The sequence below is a fragment of the Pagrus pagrus genome (assembly GCF_965226575.1).
Source record: "Pagrus pagrus genome assembly, chromosome: 7".
Taxonomy (NCBI): Eukaryota; Metazoa; Chordata; class Actinopteri; order Spariformes; family Sparidae; genus Pagrus; species Pagrus pagrus.
The window spans coordinates 9638213-9657877 of record NC_140191.1 but is presented as its reverse complement, the minus strand read 5'-3'; the positions used below and the strand labels follow the sequence as shown (position 1 = coordinate 9657877).

At 39.6% G+C, this 19665-nt stretch overlaps 3 protein-coding genes across 3 annotated transcripts; all 3 read left to right on the top strand.

Annotated features, from left to right (window-relative positions):
- Positions 1–1153: 1153 nt before the first annotated feature.
- On the top strand, positions 1154–6511 carry mrps15 (mitochondrial ribosomal protein S15). Its single transcript, XM_084357158.1, has 8 exons — positions 1154–1426; positions 4492–4560; positions 4655–4730; positions 4837–4885; positions 5053–5137; positions 5231–5289; positions 5755–5946; positions 6199–6511. The coding sequence occupies exons 1-8, from the start codon at positions 1285–1287 to the stop codon at positions 6301–6303; spliced, it is 777 nt and encodes a 258-aa protein (XP_084213284.1). The 5' UTR covers positions 1154–1284; the 3' UTR covers positions 6304–6511.
- Positions 6512–7906: 1395 nt separating this feature from the next.
- LOC311259691 (cornifelin-like) lies at positions 7907–9901 on the top strand. Its single transcript, XM_084356978.1, has 4 exons — positions 7907–8102; positions 9062–9241; positions 9366–9502; positions 9762–9901. The coding sequence occupies exons 2-4, from the start codon at positions 9130–9132 to the stop codon at positions 9864–9866; spliced, it is 354 nt and encodes a 117-aa protein (XP_084213104.1). The 5' UTR covers positions 7907–8102; positions 9062–9129; the 3' UTR covers positions 9867–9901.
- A 729-nt stretch (positions 9902–10630) lies between these two features.
- On the top strand, positions 10631–18121 carry oscp1b (organic solute carrier partner 1b). Its single transcript, XM_084357954.1, has 10 exons — positions 10631–10858; positions 12692–12846; positions 13093–13260; positions 14185–14265; positions 14399–14502; positions 15031–15159; positions 15678–15747; positions 15924–16063; positions 16189–16252; positions 17138–18121. Exons 1-10 carry the CDS (start codon positions 10747–10749, stop codon positions 17255–17257), a joined length of 1143 nt encoding a protein of 380 aa, XP_084214080.1. The 5' UTR covers positions 10631–10746; the 3' UTR covers positions 17258–18121.
- The last annotated feature ends 1544 nt before the right edge of the window (positions 18122–19665 follow it).

The following is a 19665-nucleotide window of genomic DNA, read 5'->3' as shown; positions in this document are numbered from 1 at the left end:
GCAGAAGTCGTATTTTTCTGTTTTAAGGCAACGTAGTTGGACAAAAGGGAGTCAACTGTCACCTCTGGTCTCAGGCCGAAGTTGTCTGAAGGCAGGTGAATCTCTCCTGGTCTCAGGGCAGAAGTCGTATTTTTCTGTTTTAAGGCAACGTAGTTGGAAAGTGGGAGTCAACTGTCTCCTCTGGTCTCAGGGCAGAAGTTGTTTTGTAGGATTTTACTCAAGGCTTTTAAGTCTCATCTGGTCCCAGGGCAGAGACCATTGTTTCCCACAATTTTGTCTGAGGGCAGGTGATCCCTCCTGGTCTTAGGGCAGAAGTTGTCTGAGGGCAGGTGATCCCTCCTGGTCTCAGGGCAGACGTTGTCTGAGGGCAGGTGAATCTCTCCTGGTCTCAGGGCAGAAGTCGTATTTCTCTGTTCTCAGGGCAACGTAGTTGGACAAAAGGGAGTCAACTGTCTCCTCTGGTCTCAGGGCAGAAGTTGTCTGAGGGCAGGTGAACCTCTCCTGGTCTCAGGGCAGAAGTTGTCTGAGGGCAGGTGAATCTCTCCTGGTCTCAGGGCAGAAGTCGTATTTTTCTGTTTTAAGGCAACGTAGTTGGACAAAAGGGAGTCAACTGTCTCCTCTGGTCTCAGGGCAGAAGTTGTTTTATAGGATTTTCCTCATGGCTGTTTAGTCTCATCTGGTCCCGGGGCAGAGACCATTGTTTCCCACAATTTTGTCTGAGGGCAGGTGAACCTCTCCTGGTCTCAGGGCAGAAGTCGTATTTTTCTGTTCTCAGGGCAACGTAGTTGGACAAAAGGGAGTCAACTGTCTTCTCTGGTCTCAGGGCAGAAGTTGTCTGAGGACAGGTGAATCTCTCCTGGTCAATGGCCTCTGCCCTGGGACCAGATTTTTGATTTATTGACTTATTGCTATGAGTTGATTTTTTTTCATACACTCAGACACATCCCACCCAACCTGAAGCTTGTTGTCTAAGCCACAATTTTGCAAAAACACTCTCAATTACAGTAAATATTATTATTTAGTTACCAAAAGAAAGCAGTTGTAGCACAAACAACCCCAAACCAGCTTTACTATTGCTTCTCGTCCCCTCTCAGTTTATCCTATCGATGTGCTCTGGGATCGTTAGCACAGCCTAGGAAAAAGCAACTACTCCCCGATCTTCTCTCAGCTAGTTTGGTCTAGTCAAAATGGCGAGCCTCATGTAGGGGTCGAGTGTGATTAACTGTCACATTTTCATCACTTTTAGGTAGTTCATTTTCCCCCTTGGTGGCTCTCCTGACAGCCATGTTGGCAAACATAGCTCTGCGAGCTGTCCTGAAGTCGTCGGCTGGTGTTTTGCGGGAAAGCGGCGGTCTGTGCTCCGCTCTGTCGGCGAAACCCTGGACATGTAGCTCGGCTGTACTAGCAGGACCGAGAGTTAGCTGTGGTAAGTGTACGCGACTGGATGAACCCAAGGAAGCTGGGCAGACGTGTTTAGAAAATAGCTGGCTAACGTATTTATTATACCAGGCTGATAACAGTACCCAACAAAGCCCGTCTGTCAACAGCTAGCTAGAGCATCGTTAGCTAGCTAACACCAACAGTGTTGACAGAGAGCTGCACGCTAGCTAACACTAAACACAGAATAGTGTCTGAATATCATTTGACAAATGCACAATAACTGTTGATAATGAGTCATTTCCGCTCCAGAAAGCCAATTTTCTTTACCTAACTTGATCTTGTAACGTTAGAAAAATGTGGCACATACACAATTACAGCTAGTGACTCTGATACAGACCTCCAACATCATTATAACATCTCACTGGATAAGAGTATTAACCATAGTCTTTACAAGATAGTCTACAAAATGGCATCACAGTACTGCTTGTAATCCTCTGAAAAGACTGAGGATTATCACCTATAATTGGTAGAGCCTGATCGATATATCGGTTGGCATGTCAGATATTGGTATCGGTCTATATGTTGTCTGATATGAGCCAATATGAAAAGGCTTGGGATTATTTATGAATTTGAAATTCTCAGGGAAGATTACTGTTTCAGTGCCCTAATGTCATTTTAGAAAATACACTGAAATATCCTGTCTTCGTTACATGTCTTTGCCACAAGTGTTTGACAACCACTACTGAGGGATCATTGCAAAAAGTGCATATCTGCCAATATAACAATATCAGAATATCCCCTAATAATGATATCGGCCCCAAAAAAGTAATATTGGTCACGCTCTAATAGTTGGAGTACTTACATTTGCACTTAGTTGCCAGTTAATATCCATAAAGCCAAAGGGAGTTGTAATATTTTGTCCAAGTTAATTTATATCAGCGAGGGTTGACAAAGTAAGAAAAAGAAAAAGTAAGACTATGTTTCATGCAGTACAATTCAACAGCAGCACAGACTGCAAACTAATTTCTTCCAAAATTATTATAAATGTGAATGGAGACCTCTCATCATCTGCCTTCACTGTGGCTTTGCAGCGGGAGCTAAACACCCTTCCAGTAAAGGCTGAAGACAAGGAGCTGAGGTGTACACTGAAAGCAACTGTGACAACATAATTTGACGGCAAACTCAATGGTAGTGATTGCAAATCAGACAGAGAAAGATTCCTTAAACAATAGTAAGACCAAAGTTACTGTGGATATGAACTAGTACAGTAACAAGGAAGGTGGAGTCCCGAAAAAACAACTAATCAATCAAGTAAACATACACAGGAGAAAGAGTCTGATACGTTAGCCTCACAGTAAATCAAAAGCATTGACAGCAGATGGCTAGTATGATGGCTAGCTTGGTTAGCACTACACTGATCACAGAAAAAGTAAGGTTAAAAAAAAAATCAACAGTTAAACAACTATCATAAACATTACATCAACAAGGTCATTGTTATAATAATAATAATAATAATTATAATAATATTATTTACACTACTCAAAATTAGTTAGGGATATTGGGATATTTGAGTGTTTCACTTCATTGTTTATTCTGTGACATATCGGAATTTTTATTTTGTGTTTTGTGGATATCTTTGGTCCCCAAAAATAATGTGACACATTTCATCTGACTTTTATTGCTTCATCCATGCACATGCATATATGTACCCATACCTCAATCTCCCTAACTGATTTTGAGTTGTGTATATAGCACCTTTAAAAACAGAGTTACAAAGTGCATGCAACATATTAACAAAGATTCACAAAATCAGGTAGATAAATAATCTTAGCCCAATATAACCCATCTCTGAAGGTGGGTTGCTTATTTGTTTAAAATAGACTAGTTGTTTATGAGAATATCTTCTTCTGTTCAATCTGATGCAACATCTCATCTCGTATCAGGAGCATCTAGAGCAGCTCTGCTTTCAGTTTAGGTGATAACTTGTTTTCACACTGCTGCATCCTTTCTCAGCTCACTGACAACCGCAAACACATCACCTCTTTATTAACAGGCCCGCCTTCAAATAAGTTGACTTCGTTTTGCCGACCACTTCTCTCCTCAACTATGTGAGAAATGCTTGGAAATCATGAATCACATTTAATTGGTGATTAAATAGTTTTCAGCCCGATGTCTGTTGGGACTACAGACTAAACTTGCTAGGAAATTAAAATGAATAAACAGTACTACCTAATGGATATCAAATCACAGGAAATACAAGAAGTAACAAGTAGCTTTTAAGGAAACAACATCATTTGTTGTTTTGATGATGCTGATACTGAAAACCACATTCGTCTCACAATCTGAGCCATCCATGTTATATCTGGGACAGCTATGTCACACAGATTATCTTGGTTGTGCTCATCAAATCATGCAGCTTAAACTTTCGTTGCATCGTTTCTTCTCACAGAACAGAATAGATATGTTACAAAATGTCAGTGGAATTAATAAATTGTGACGCTGAGCTACAGCAGTGTGCAGGACCTTCCTTCTCAAGACTGCAGTGAGAATTATCTGGAGTCTGAAGTGACATCCTCAGATTGCTTCTTTTGTCAAATCAACAGTCCAAAACCCAAAGACTTTTTATTTACTGACATAAATGGCAAAGAAAAGCAGCAAAAAATGTTCCTTCGATAGACGAATCAATTCATAGACTAATTATTGCAGCTCTAAATGAGATGGGAGTCGGTATCATTACAGATTCACCACTTAATCATCCACTTTCTTTGGTTTTCTCTGAAATCAAAGCTATATTGTTTAGAAACGTTATGGTGTCATTTGTGGGCAAGAGATTTCCCTGCGGACATCTTGACATACAAACCATCTTTGAGAAGGTCACCACATGCATTTCTCAAAAACTGTGACAGATTTCTTGATCAGTCCTATAGTGACTTATGTGAAGTTTCCATATACTTCACTGCAACCACTTATCCTTTGCTGAGCCAGTTTGTTGTGTGTTGAACAAATGTCATGTTTTGCTTTGTCATCAACATTAGATCACCGCTGTTTTGGGGGTTTTTTTTTGTGTCCATTCACGACACATGTCAAGATATTTTTCCTCTCTCTCCTCAGTTGCTGGAAGTTTTGCTGTTCCACCACCAGTGAGACATTATGCTCGGGGTGCCAAGATTAGGAAGCCAGGTGTGTGATGAAGCTGCGTTGTCACCAAAACATATTCTGTGATTTTTTAGTTTTTTTAATTGTGCTCTTCGTGCAAACATTGTGTTTCTTCCAGGCGCCGTGAGCCAGCTCAGTGACCTTCCTCCAACAGCGCTCAAGATGGATTACACAGCTGTACCCCTCGCTCAAACGTAAACATACATACATACAGTCCTGTACAGGAAATGAGTAAAAAAAAAGAATCAGCCTGCATTCATATATTGATTCATCTAACACAAGTGTATTTTGTGTTGATAGGACAGACGATGTTGTCAAAAGACTTCTTTCGTTGGAGTTGGCGAGTCATGTGAGTTCTCGTGTCTCCACCGATCACCTTGTTGTGTCTGCTTTCTTTTTTACCAATACTTCTGATGATAATGATTGCGGTTGTTGAAATGTACACTGTCGTGCCAATTTCAGAGAAGTGAGTCATAACAGGTATTGTTATTTAATACTCTCTGTTCATGTCTTCAGACTGAAAAGCTACTGCTGAAAAAGGAACAGCTGATTGCTAAAGTCCAGAGGGACGAGAACGACCACAGCTCAGTGGAAGTCCGGGGTGAGCTGCTTTTTTTTAATGTTGCACATAACGTTTTCACTGTCGTACAAAGATAAGAGACGACCTATTTTAACGTTGTCTTTTTCTTTTCAGTGGCCGCATTGACTGCAAGAATCCGCAACTATCAGGAGCACTTGCAACATCATCACAAGGTGACTGAAGCGAGTAGTATCAGCATAACCTTTCTCCCTTGCCAGCTTAGAAGGCTCGTACTTCTTTAGACAGGTTTTTTATAATAATCTTAGATGACGTATCATGTCATAGGCCAGTCGACTTGCACCACTCGAAATTTCATGTATGATTACGTCTCCCCGCATTTCCTTTCTGCCTTCCTCTGGTGTGAGGTATGCGTGTGCTACAGGATATCCTGTGTTACTCCCCCACATGAAATGAGAACATGCGTAGTCACAGACATGGTCGGAATTTTCCATGTTACATCATACTTCGAACATTTTTGCTAAAATTGACACAGATATGGAGTACAGGTTGCAACTGTTTAAGTTTTCTCTCATAAGCCTGACTCAATTATGAACTGGGCTTTAATGGCTGTCTTCTCTTCCTCCAATTTGACACATCTGTAGTCCAACTCCTTTCTGTTATGTGTTATTTCATGTCAGGACAAAGCTAACAAGAGGCGTATGCTCATGGCCATTGACCGAAGGAAAAAGCTTTTGAAAAACCTGAGGTTGGTTCGCTATGACGCCTTTGAAAAGGTGTGCGAGCAGCTGGGCATCACCTACACCTTCCCTCCAGAGTACTACAGACGGGCCACTCGTCGCTGGCTGGCCAAGAAGGCCTTCTGTATTAAGGTAGCAAACAAATGACCACATTATACTGTTAACATCCATATTTGTCTGTATAATACATTTACACTGTTTTTGAGATTCATATCTAAAGACCTTTTACAAGACAGTGATTCCACACTAGTGAAGCAATAGTTCCTACAGTGTCTGAGATCATTTCTCAGGCTTGCAGTAGGTTAAAGTGACTAACTGACTAACATATTCAAGGTGTGATTTCTGTGCCTCCACTGACACGTGGTGACTTCTGTGTTTTCACAGGTCTTCAAAGAAGTGCAGAAGCAGAAAGCAGAGCAGAGGCTGAAGATGAAGATGAAGCAAAGTTTAGCAGAGGCAGCCGAGACAAAAGCTGTTGAGACAAATTAAAAGACAGTAAACTGTACATTACATTACAGCAAGTGATCCCAGATGCCTGTCTTAACTGACATCTTCACTGTTACACCTTCAGTTGATTTGATGTGGACAAACTGCTATTTTCCCCTTTTTCATGTGTTGCCATCATACAACTTTGTTTGCTTTTGCTTTCAAGTTGATGTCAGAAGTTAATGGAAATAAAATGTGTCAGAAAGTTGTATTCAAATGGACTTGGAATATTATTTGTGCTGAAATATAAGACTTACTTAGATGTGTTTAAGATTTATCTGCACAGAACGTCCGAGGTGACCATTGATATCATTTGTCCAAGGTATTAACTGAAAAAAGAAACCTCAGATTACCAGATTAGGACACAGAACAGTCAAATGGCTGAGTTGTCCATGATGGGCTGCAGTTTAAGATTTAGCAGTGACTCTTGCGGCAGGAAACCGCTGCTGCACTGCTCTCTGTGGGCTTAGCATGTCCACGATGTTGCATATCTGGCCATGATGTCAGAAGTCGTATTTTCCATCAGCCGTGGGAGGCACATTTTGTGGTGTTTTATCATGTATCAATCTCATCAAATGGTCGCAACGAGTGATTGCATAATATTACATTTTAAGCAGTAACAATATCAAGAATAGACTGTTTCTGTGCTGTTTTGGCTTTTTTGTGCAGAAATTCACATTATACCAACGCTCTTCATTATCTTGGATCGGCCTGAGGCTCAAGTGTTTGTGGAGAAAAAGAAACAACATGAACATCTGCACAATCTGATGAATCCACTGCAAAACTGTCTCAATAAATAGTCCATTTGAGAATCTTATGATGTTTTTTTTCATGACTTCTTGGAAAAAAATGAATATGCGACAGGTGTGTTGGAGGAAGGTGCAATTTGGAAACAATGAGAAGAACTCCTGCGCACTGTCTCACTTACTGCTGAAATATTCATTTGATTACAACGTTGGACGTTGGACAGGCCCAAAGGTTGGGCTCAAATGAATAAGCGAGACACTGAGTGGGAGTTCTTCTCATTGTTCATATTTTTTTGGACTGCCGGAGAGGTGTTTATAAATCAGTCAATCAATATAATTGAATCAATCATTATATTGCAATGTGAAAAAATTGTGTTCTTACTGATTTGTGATCCAGTAAAGCACCACCACAACCTGTAATGAACCATAAATTAATAAATCCATATCTCATCTAATTGATTTACATGAATATATTAGGTTATTTATCACCTGATTCTCTGAAAACTAACAAATACAGCCCGGGAACATTCATATGAACACTTTGTTTCCCTCAATCAGATAACAAGTCTGCTGCTACATGTAGTTCTGCATATGTTCAACTCTTGTGTACATCCATCCTTTATTTTACAAACAGTGGTTACATGTTGGTTGATTAAAAACTGTGTCAGGCTATGTGACAAAAGAGACTTGTGGGTGTTCTATGAAAGCATCGTCCAAATGATTCTGACAACTGTTGCGTGAGTTCCTTTAACTGTGCTGATCTCAAGCGAGATAGGAAAACTATTTAAAAAGGAAGCCTTCGCCTCTGAAACAGATATATGTATGCAGGGATCTACAGCTGTCAGAGATCATACCCACTATCAGCATCAAAGCAAGGTTACGGTTCTCGTTAATGGTCTGAAAGTTGTCAGTGAATCATCACAGATCTTTGTCATCCTCAGAAACAGCAGTCTGTTGGCAAACCAGTATTGAACAGCTCATGCTCGTCACAGCTTCCTGTGTGGTGTGCAGCTTGTCGCTCTGATCAGGAGGAGAGCACACTGACAGACTCTTCTGGTAAGTGTGACAGCTTTTTTTTTCCCTCTCACAGAAGCTCAACTTGAAAATTCACTAACAAAATAGTTTCTCTGATATTGCTCTTAAAACATATTTGCAAAAGGTTCATATTTTGTGTTTTTAAACGTTGTGCATTCACAACAAACTCGTTTTGACAGCACTGATACAAGATAACTTCATATGCTCTTTTGTACTTCAGGTGAAGTAATACCTCAAAGTCTTTGTATGTAAAAGTTTACATATTGCATATAAAAACGTTTACAAAAGCTTACTTTGTTCATGGTCTGACCATTCATACGTGACTATGGTGACCATTCAGCCACAATAACTTACTTTTATATACTGGTCTTATGGTCTAGTGTTGTCCTAAATGACTGTAGACTACAGACAAAAATACCTAAAAGAAAAAATTCCAAAATGCTGTTTTTTAAGTCTAGTTTGTCAAGTTTCAAACACATGCACCTGGACAAAAGGTATTTTGGTATTTTCTGAGCGACAATGATAGATGGAGGCTGAATTGTTACACCGATCGTGTTGGGAAGGGATTTTCTCAAAATACAAGATTATTTCCAATTAAGAACCGTGTGAAACAGTTATCAGTTAATTAGATCACAAAATCTCTCAAAGCTCAAAAACGAGTCTTGTTTTTATGTCTTCTTCTTTGTCAATGAATAAGTCCACGTGAAGTCGGTCACATAACATGCATTGCAGGGAGATTCATGAATAATAATTGAGCTGTATGAAGAACACTTTGTTATGTTTTAGAGAGATTCTCCAATGGAGAGCACTGGAATATTTTAGTTATAGGCCGACCTCTGAATGACTCTATGGAAAGTCAAACTGTGACATTTCCTACTCAGGAAATCAAAAGCATCACATTTAAGTACATGTGACAAATGTGAAAACGTGTGGCAGAAAGATTAATTCATTTCTCTTTTCCACATTTTGCTCTGTTCCAGTGCTAACAGCTGGACGTGTCCTTCAACAAGGAGGCTAAATTAAAAACAAGCAGATCCAGTAATCCAAAATGTCGAACCCGGTGGTCACCCATCAACCAGGTGCAGGCGGCTATGGGACAAATGTCCAAACAGGAGAGTGGAGCACCGGCCTGTGCTCCTGCTGCAGTGATATCTTTGTCTGTGAGTACCGTTTATAATGCTTTAATTTGACATTATAAGTTTTTGACAAAGACAGGCACATTTTCACTTTTTTTTTTTTCTGTTTCAAAAGTTCACAGTGAAATAATACTCTTCTGTTGTGCAGGTGCTCTTGGTTTTTTCTGTCCGCTTGCATTGAGCTGCTACACAGCAAGTAAATATGGAGAAAACTGCTGTTTGGGTTGTTTGCCAGGAGGCATGACAGCCATAAGGACTCATATGAGACTGACGTATGGTATTCAGGTAAGCTGCTCATCTCCTAATTGCATATTCCTAAACTCTTTGGAGTACTTTTACTCATTCTTTTTGGATGCAATATCCAAAGTCCATTAAGTCTCCTACAGGAAGACTGACATGTTTTCCCACAACTTGGCTCTTATGAAAGATAGATTTCATGAACATAGGAAGTGTTGGGTGTTGCTGTTGTTGAGAAACCCTGACTGCAACACATTTCCTCATCGAGGTTCAATGTTCTGATTTTGTTGCAATCTTTTAACCATAGGGAACAATAATAAATGACGCCTTGATGACCTTTTGCTGCGGGATTTGTGAGACATGCAGGATGGCCCGAGAAGTCCGTGTCAGGAATGGGGAAATTTCACAGTAACGAGACATGAAGAATTCTGGCCTATACAGTATTTTCCTTGTGTTGATGATGCCTGGAAGTCATTTGTTTATTCCTGTAGCAGGCCCACCTTTTATGCAGACAACAAAGAAGGAATAGCTAGTGAATTATGCAATTCATTGTATCAAATGTGATTTTGCATGTAGCCTTATATGTACCCATGTAACTGTTTACACTTATCTGCATTTTTGTAAATAAATTGCATTTTACTATCATTCAAATAAGCATGAACTATTTTGTACATCATTTAAATAAAACTGTTTTATGTATCCTGTGTGTATTTTAGTTGATATAAACTATTTCTTAAACCTTTTAGTAAACCAAAGAGAAATTTCCGTTTCCTATTTTATCTTTGGAGGCATGTTTTTAGATGCCTGAAGAAAGAAAGCAACCTCTTCACACTGTGGTTAAAGGGGCGCTTTATAGTTTTGGAGAAGAAATTGAAACTAGAATTTTGATATTTACAATATTAATGAGGTAATTATACAAACTCAGATATATGTTTTTTTTCATATCCGAATATGGTAGTTCTTAGACTGAAATAAGGTCCCCAGAACACTGTTTGAAGCTAGAAAAGTGGCAGGGTCCATAAATTAAGATATTTCTTCTTTTAATAAAATGTCTTCCCCAAAACCACATATTGCACCTTTAAATTGAAAGTATCACATCTTCACTTCTCGATCCCTCCTCTTTCCTGTACGTCATAACGTACTGCCCTCTGATTGGCTGTTCGTTTCGTGGCCTGGCAACCACAAGAGGCTTTACCAAACAGTCAGACCCCCCTGTCGGCAAGCACTCTAAGCTAGCTAAATTCGCTAGCTACCTACGTTTCCTGGAGGGATTCAGCCGTCCAAAACCCGTCATGTCTTCAAGAACTCTGCCTCTGCTGTTCATCAACCTCGGCGGAGAGATGCTTTACATCCTGGACCAGCGGCTTCGAGCCCAGAATATCCCCGCTGACAAAGCTAAGAAAGGTAGCTAGCTTAGCTTAGCAGCTATCCAGATAACAACACAAATGTCACCCTGCAGTAAAACGTTCGTGTTAACGTACACTGCGATGAATGCACTCTCAGCTCGGTCGGTTTGTCCGTTACTGTATTATAAACTAATCATTTATATATAATTGTCCGTGAGTCATACAAAGTCTATGCACAGAGGTAACATGTATTGGTCATTTGGCTGTTTTTAAATCATAAGTCACCAACAGTTTCTAGTTACAGTTTTCAATTCGGAATCACCAATGGTCCACTGTCAATAAATGGACAACTGCTCTTAAACATGGTATAAAAGATAGCCTGACTATAATCTCAAGCCTGACTACCACAAAATGACTTTAGATAATGCACACCCACATTGTATATATAGAGGAAGGGAGAGGGAGATTTGTTTTTACTGGTCATGTCTCTTTTTTTTAATCTAACAATATGGCTATGGTAACATTATATCATTTACATATCTCCTTTTCAATTCATAATGTTTGCACCATAGCTGGCTGGATAGACGATGACAGAAGGAGAGGTATCACTGCAGAGTTTTTCACTGATGCATTAGTAGCTCCTTGCTCTGCTTTGGCCTAGACTGGAGCAACATGCTTAAATAAACAATAGGACTTGATACATAGACAGATGAGACTTCATGTGCACACATTTAAAGGGTACTGCAAGGAACTTTCAGTTTCAACTTTCCAGTTATGAATGACCATCAGCCAGAAGATTGGTTATTTCTGTAACATTATTGTAGTTGTTTCTAATGCCTGTCACCAGTATAAGTCATAAAGTTAAAACTATTTTTATGGCACAGTGCTGTGGATGTGCTGAGGGGTCTCACAACCTTAGTAAAGAAGCTGCTGTGTAGTCTGGCGGTACAGTACAGCACCAAAAGAAAGTTTGACTTGTGTCATAATCATCATCCTTTTCCAGACTCAGCAAAAAACAAGAAAGTTCCTTGAAGTAGCTTTAACAACTAAGCAACACGTGTTCTGATGTTGTCTCTGCACCCAGGTACATCACGTATGTGTTTAGGTTACTCAAATGCTCATGCCCTGGCCAGTGGCCACACACTTTAACATTTATAAGGACATTCATTTGTATAATGGCCCCCAAAAAATGGAGGGAGAAGTTTGAAAAACTTGATTCTATTAATCAAATTAAAGAGCATTTCAAGCTGCCAAATAGGCCCGTATGCCACATATGACACAGCATCCCCTAGTTTACTCAAATGACAAGTGCATTGCATTTGTTTTTCTGCATAATCTTATCTGTGGTCACCACACTTTATGCCTTTGCTGTGAGCAGTGTCTAATTTTTCACAGTTCCTTTTTTTGTTGTTGAACTGTGGCTTCCTTGTGGGTAAGTACCAGAAAATACCACATAGTCTCACAGTGTTAAGAAACTTTATTTGCCTCACCCTTGAGCCAGTAAAAAGCTTGCAAAATGTTGGGGAAGAAGGTGAAGTTATCTGATAGCTTTGACTTCTAAAAGTCAAAACATTGCCTAAAATCACTTTTGCCAATTGCAAAAGTGATTGGTAGAACTAATCAAAGCAGATAAAAAAAAAAATCTGGGTTAAGTTGAAACACGAAAAATGTCCTACCTAGCTATTTAGATGCTACTCTACTACTTGATGGCTTTCAACGCTGCTGCTTTATTAGGGCTTTTGGGTTAGGCTTTGGATGAGATGGTTTTGCCCGACATATAGTATAGAATGCTCATCTGCCTGCTTCTGAGTCTACAGTGTGGAGAGTACTTTTTGTCTAACCTCATCTAACTATCTGTGCACTTTTTCTGTTGTACTGTTTGCCTGATTAGTTATGAATGACATCATCACCACCATGTTCAACAAAAAGTTCCTTGAAGAGCTTTTCAAGCCGCAGGAGCTTTACTCCAAAAAGGCCTTGAGGACTGTGTTTGACAGACTGGCCCATGCCTCTATAATGAGACTCAATCAAGCTAGCATGGACAAGGTAAGTCGTCATGTATACAGACGTAGCCGTCCTGTACAGCTGTAAACTGTGTTGTATCCTGCAAGTCTCTTTTTTTTTTCTTAATTGTGTAATTTTGATTTTCACTTTAGTACTCAAAGCTTTTCACACATTATCTTATACGCTGCATACTGCTGTATATGGCTCCCTCTGCTGTTTATTATATAACAATAGCATTCATTTTATTCATATGAGTCCTTGGAGTCATGCACGTGTCCCTCTTCACAGCTCTATGACTTGATGACCATGGCTTTCAAGTACCAAGTGCTTCTCTGTCCCCGACCCAAGGACATCCTGCTAGTCTCTTTCAACCACATGGATGCGATCAAAGACTTTGTGAAAGACACTCCCAGCATTCTCAGCCAGGTTGATGAGACGTACCAACAGCTCATAGAGGTATGATGCATTCCTTCACTCACCTCACATATGCACAGGAATGGGTAGCGAAGTTACACGTGAGTTGTCGGGTTTTCCTGAAGTGTGCTGCAAGATCTTTGAGCTTTTGGTGGTATTTTAACTAAGTCTGATTAAAAGCATGGCTAAGTACACCAAGACAAAAGAGAAAAGGGACACAACCTCAGATGTAAACATCTTCCTTTTGTTAAGTCATACATAGCCAGCTGTAGAGTATAGACCTGACTTCCCACGATCACAACTGATGATACATGTGAGTCATTGTTGTTCCTCAAACACGGTTTAAAAAACTGCCATGTAGTACATCTTGTATGACCAAGAAGAGGAAACGCATCAGTCTGTGTTAAAGGTGTCATAGTCTTATGAGCAATATAATATGAAGGTTCACACAGCAGACCGGTCAAGGCAAGAAAAAACCAGCCAATACAACTTCATACTGACTGCAATAGAAGCCTTTAATGGAAGCAATTTAAGCAGTGGCTTATTTAAAACATGGATACACAATGTTTGAAGTAAATTTTAGTGTTGTTGTATTGACTCTTCTGGTTTAATATATTCAATGATGCAAGGAAGACATTATGCTGAGATAAAATCAAACAGTTGACATTACAGTTACAGATATAATATCTACACAGTCACTGCACACATTATGTCCGCAGCTACTGTTTTGTTTTGTTTTTTTATTGCTTGTTCTGTGATTATAATTGTCTATCGTCTACCCGGAAGTGACTGATGTTGTTAGCTTGACAATGATAACAGTGATAATCTACTGTATGTTGCTATATTAAAATCCCGTTCCTGTTTTTTTATTATTATTATCTTTGTTGTTATATTGTTCCATGGCTGGTTTTATCAAAGTTATTTTTCATTCATTTTATTTGTTTTTTTATTTTTTATATTTTTAAGATGTATACACCCTTGTCTAGTGGGGACTTCCAGCTGATCAGACAAACTCTCCTCATCTTCTTCCAAGACATGCATATAAGAGTAAGTTTATTATTTTGTCAAATTTGTATTCATCGGCTGGAAAAAATCATATTATCTTTTAGCTTTTTTATCTTTTATCTTTCTTTTATCTATTTCCCTTACAAGCCTGTCTCTGTGTATTATTCTATGCCAGGTGTCCATTTTCCTTAAGGACAAAGTGCAGAACTCCAATGGCCGCTTTGTGCTTCCCACCAGCGGTCCGGTGCCTTATGGAACACAAGTCCCTGGCCTGATAAGGTACCACAGTGTACGGCTGTTTTCACTCAGACCCAAACAATCTTCACTCTTAAGAATGATGGAGATAACTGAAACTGGCAGTAAGCAACTGGCTTTGACAGAAAAATTCACCTTTTGGTCTTTTTCCGATGATTTGTAATGTTTACCTTTTGGTCTTTCATATGTTTGCTGATCTTACCCAGACACTGTGATCTTAAGTTAAGCAGGCCTATCGGCAGCTAATTGCATTAGAGGTTTTGTTGAACAAGCATTTGCGTGCTAATTTTAGATGAGTGGCATGTTTAGCTTGGATCAAATTACTAAAGGATTGTATGTGCACAGTGAAACATTGAAAACATACGAAGAAACAAGAGCTCACATGTAGAACACCTGAGCTATAAGAGTGTATTCAAATCAACAGAGGTCTCAGTCAGACCAAATCAGGCTTTGTGGAGAAAACAACAGTCTGGTGTTGCTGTGCATAGAAACAAAGAGTATTGGAAGCATGCTTGTCAATAATATTTTGTATTTTGTATCTGGTAATTCCAGGATGTTTAGCTGTACAGGTGAAGAGACGACCAGGCTGCAGTTCACTAATGGAGGAAACTACACTGCTGCTCTGCGGGAGGGATCTTTTGAGATATTTGGAGACAGGGTCACCAAACTAGGCACAAATATGTAAGACTCTGCAACATACAAAAAAATTACATGACGTGACTTGGTGGTACTGTATTTATGCAATTGAAGAGGGCTGTTGATGATTTTCTAATATCATGATCGTGAGATATAATGTATATAAATACTAAGTCACTGGCAACTGAACTTTATGTTTAGATTCTGTTTAGAAAGATGACTGATGAGTTCTAGTCACTTTTGGGGAATCATAGGTATTTAAACTTAAGTTCTTTGATGTCAAATGATTTCATTAAATCACAATGTGTCACACAATCACAATCACAAACACTCTGCTAAAAAAGTATAACATCAGCCTGAACCAGAAAGCCCATAAACTTTGGATTTAGTCATCGTACTTTATGCCATGATGGTGTGTCAATATGTCTGACATATTGCAAAGAACCATACATGTAAATTGTAAATAAAACATTTGTAATGACTTGTGCAGGGTATCTCTGGCACTATGTTGCATGGTCGTAAGTGTTTATTATCTCTTTTTTAATTTTTATCTCTTAATTCAGGTACAGTGTAAGCCGGCCTGTGGAAACCCACATGTCAGGAACGTCTAAGAATTCTGCTCAGCACACTAAGGTGAAACAGCTTCACTGTCAGCACTGCAAATATTAAGGATTTTACTAACACAGAAAATGTCATGCGCTGAAGTAAGATGTTGAAGACTCTGTACGGTGTCCACAGTAAATAACATGCACAGGAATCTGACAGAGTGACCCTGGACCAGATGTAAATGAGCCATTGTGTGTCAACAGGTCAACACTGCTCCTAACCCTCTGGCTAAAGAGGAGCTGAATCTGTTGGCCAAGTTAATGGGAGGGCTAGAGGTCCAGAAACCAGGGAATGCAGACAGCGGCTTCAGAGTCAACCTCTTTGCCACCGATGAGGAAGAAGAGTGAGTCACCTTATTTGTGTTTGCACAGCACTTGATCAAATGAAACTGCTACCTTTGTGGTGTAAAGAAACATTTAAGTTGTTGTGATTACTCACAACCAACATTTCAACTTTCCTTTCTCACAGAGAGGCACTCATATCAAGACCTGATGACCTTTCATATGGAGTCATAAAAATCCAAGCAACAAAGGTAAATCTTTGTTATCTGTCTTCTCAAAGTGTTTCTCACAGTAGGAATTGGATGTCCCAGTATTTGTGTAATGGAAAACAAAAATTAACTGCACATTTAGTGACAAATGGTCTGACCGTGCATATGTCATCTGAGGACAGGTGCAGACTACAAGACAATGAAAACGTCAGAGTTGCTGTGTTGCTCAAACCACAAGACATCATTGTGGTTGTTGTCATGTCGATGTTAGGGTGCACAAACTACACAACTGATCTCAGGCGAGATTTATTGATTACAAGATTACTCCAGTTGGAGAGATGTGTGACAGGAGCTAATGTTCATGATAGTTGACAAAAAACAAGCAAGATGTCAGCGTCCACTCTATCTTCGGAGCTCTTTGTAGCCATGATGTCTGCTCTGTTTTTGACTGTTGGCTTTTTCGGAGTCTCTAAGGTGCCCCAACAAGCGCATCTTGTTTTTTGGTAATCGTGAATCAAAACGTAGCATCTGGGACGGCTCTCAATGTGGTCAGTACTTGTCTCGAAACCTCTAGAACTACGACCGCCTTGGTAGCCGAATGGTTACAGCACCACTTCGGTTCCATCTACCAGCCTTTGTTGCATATCATACCCTTCTCTACCCCACTTTTCTTGTCTACCTCTGTCTACCTAAGCTAATTTTTGATGAAGTCTGCACTCCCCCAACCTCTCACAACTATGGCTGTCTTTTATACTTGATAAGCAACCCCTTATCAATGGACCCCGAATTTTACTGATCTTAATGACAGGCTTAAGGTTATAAAGTCAATAATCAGAGACTGGCTTTAGCAGACTAACAAGATTTACTGTAATGAGGTATAAGTCCCTGTGATGACCACTGTGATTGGTGGATAACATTGTCTTCCAGGACCAGCAGGCCAATGCAGAGCTGGCCAAGATCATGGGAGAGTTCACAGAGTCTGGGGATCAATCTCCCAGTGCCAGCAGCAAAGGAGACGACCTTCTGGCCATGATGGACGGCCTGTGACATCCTGACAGAAGTCCCCCGATGGTCGGGGAAAAATGCATCGTCACCAGCCTGTTCTACTGTAGACCAGTCTGCTGTCTGTACCGGCAAATACACTGCAGCGACCTCACATGCAGCCAGAAAACCTTCTTGTTTGGCTGCTTAAAAATGCAAATGTGAGTGGGTGTTTCCATTGGTTGTCAAATGATGAACTGCAAATGTGCATAGTTAAATAATTAAGAATGTGGTGAGCCGAGCTTTAAGCTGCAGTACACTGTAATAGCTTGCTGCAAACTGAAAAGAGTTTCAGTGCATCAACACATACAGTAGGTATGTATCAGTGTATTGATCACGTGTATGTGGTAATGGCAAAACATCTCTTTAATGTCATGATGTTTTTAAATTCATGCTGCACTGCGGTACACACAAAACACATTCCTTTAACTACACACAATGTCGTGTATCTTAAATGATAAGAATACGTCACAGTTTTGGATGCTTTTCTGGCATGTAGTCCATAATTCCATGTATGTTTTATTAAAAGTGTAAAGAGGGAGTTTGTTAACTTCCTCTGTATTCTAATGAACAAGTAATTAAATTAAGTTGCGGGGGAATAGGAGGAAACCCAAGTGCTCTTTCTAATGTGATTCAGATCCCCTGAAATCTTTATTTTGGTAAGATTTACGTGAGCATCAACTTGTAAGACATTTCCCACAACCCTGTGAGATTTTGAGCTATGACCCAGAAATGTGCTCACTGATCAGTATATTATTTTGATATAGAGAAATGCAATATAAGGAATTGTCTGATATGTAAATATGTTTATTGCATACTTTATTTATATGAATGTATCATTTTCTGTGTATAAAGAAGTACATATAGCTGCAGTTGTTAAATTGTTGAATGTCCAATGTAGGATTTTTAATAAATAGCTGGGGGAAAAAAAACACGATTTTACACATATTATTGTATGAGCCATATCATCGGCTTGTGTACTGATGCAATAGTGTGTTAATGATGGCATGAACCTTGTAACAGCTTGTTGTAGTTGACAAGGTGTGACATTAGGGGGAGCTGTCTGGCCTTTATAAACATGTACTGTGTGTGGTCTGTTCAAAGTGACTACCACACATTGTTAGTGTGTTTTACTATTCAGTCAGGTTGTCTTTGAAAAAAATGCACCAAAAGGTCATAGGTGTATTCAAAGCGAGTTTTTTTTTTTTAATTTCATCAGTGTGAATGTAGGATTCGCTTAAAATGTCAAACAACAAATATGTGAATGATTATATTTATTTATACTTCATTTAACCAGATCATTAAAAGCAATATGCTTGAATGCAATCCACAATTTAACACCTACAATTAGAACTGCTCGATGTGCCCAAGATATTTGTGTGCAGGCTGCCTGCAGACAGCAGGTCTCAAAAGTCAGTCTCAGTCTGTACTCCCCCAGTCAACCACACTCAGACACACACACACACACACACACGAACACGCTGCATACCATACAGGCAAAACATGCTGAGACATTTCTCTGAATTGATCTGGGGGTGGAGTTCTCTAGCGAGGTCTTCCCAATAGTCTTGGCAAAGGCGAGACAAGAAACACTACATGCCCTGAGGATATAACCTACCTGGAAAACAAACAGAAACTGAAGCTCATGCCAGTCATCCTGTATGACTGGAGTCAGCTAACCTCACTGTAAAACAATATAACATGATTAACCCTGCATAATTGCCCAATCGATTTTAACAACTATTTAGTGGCAAAAAACAGCATTTTTAAATGCTTTTTAAAATGCAATAAGGGAGGACTTGCACTGCGTGTTCGATTAGGGTCACAAGTTATATTACAAACATTTGAATCTACAAAGTCCTGGCAACCATTTGTCTTCACATTACACAAATAAACCCTGTTTCTCATATATAGACCCCGCATTTGATACGATTCAGTTTCCCCTTTAAAAGCTGTGGGTAGGACACTGTAAAGCCGCAGGCTGACAAATGTTTCATGTGGCCGGGGGCATATGCTCTCTACTGAGTCAAGACAGGAAGTCTAGAGAAACTCAAGTAAGCCTTTGCCATTTAGCGTACCCTCTCTATTTCTATCACACCTGCCCACTGGTCTGAAACTAGTAGCTGTGGGTGGTATTTGAGATTAATCAGGGAGTCCAAATTGATAAAATAGGTGGGCTTTACTAAATGTCATTCAAAAAAATGCTTGCTGAGTAGATGAGTAACAACTTGGTGGTGTTGGCTTTGAAGCCCTATCGAAGTGCAATTTCCACAAACACGTGGCCTTGATCTCGAAATATTATGGTTGGACAAGGAGTCTCAAATACTGAAAATAAAATGCTTTATCAGATGAGTGCTGATCAAATGCAATGATGCACAATTTTTACTGAGTCATGTGGTGAATGAGGTGCAGAA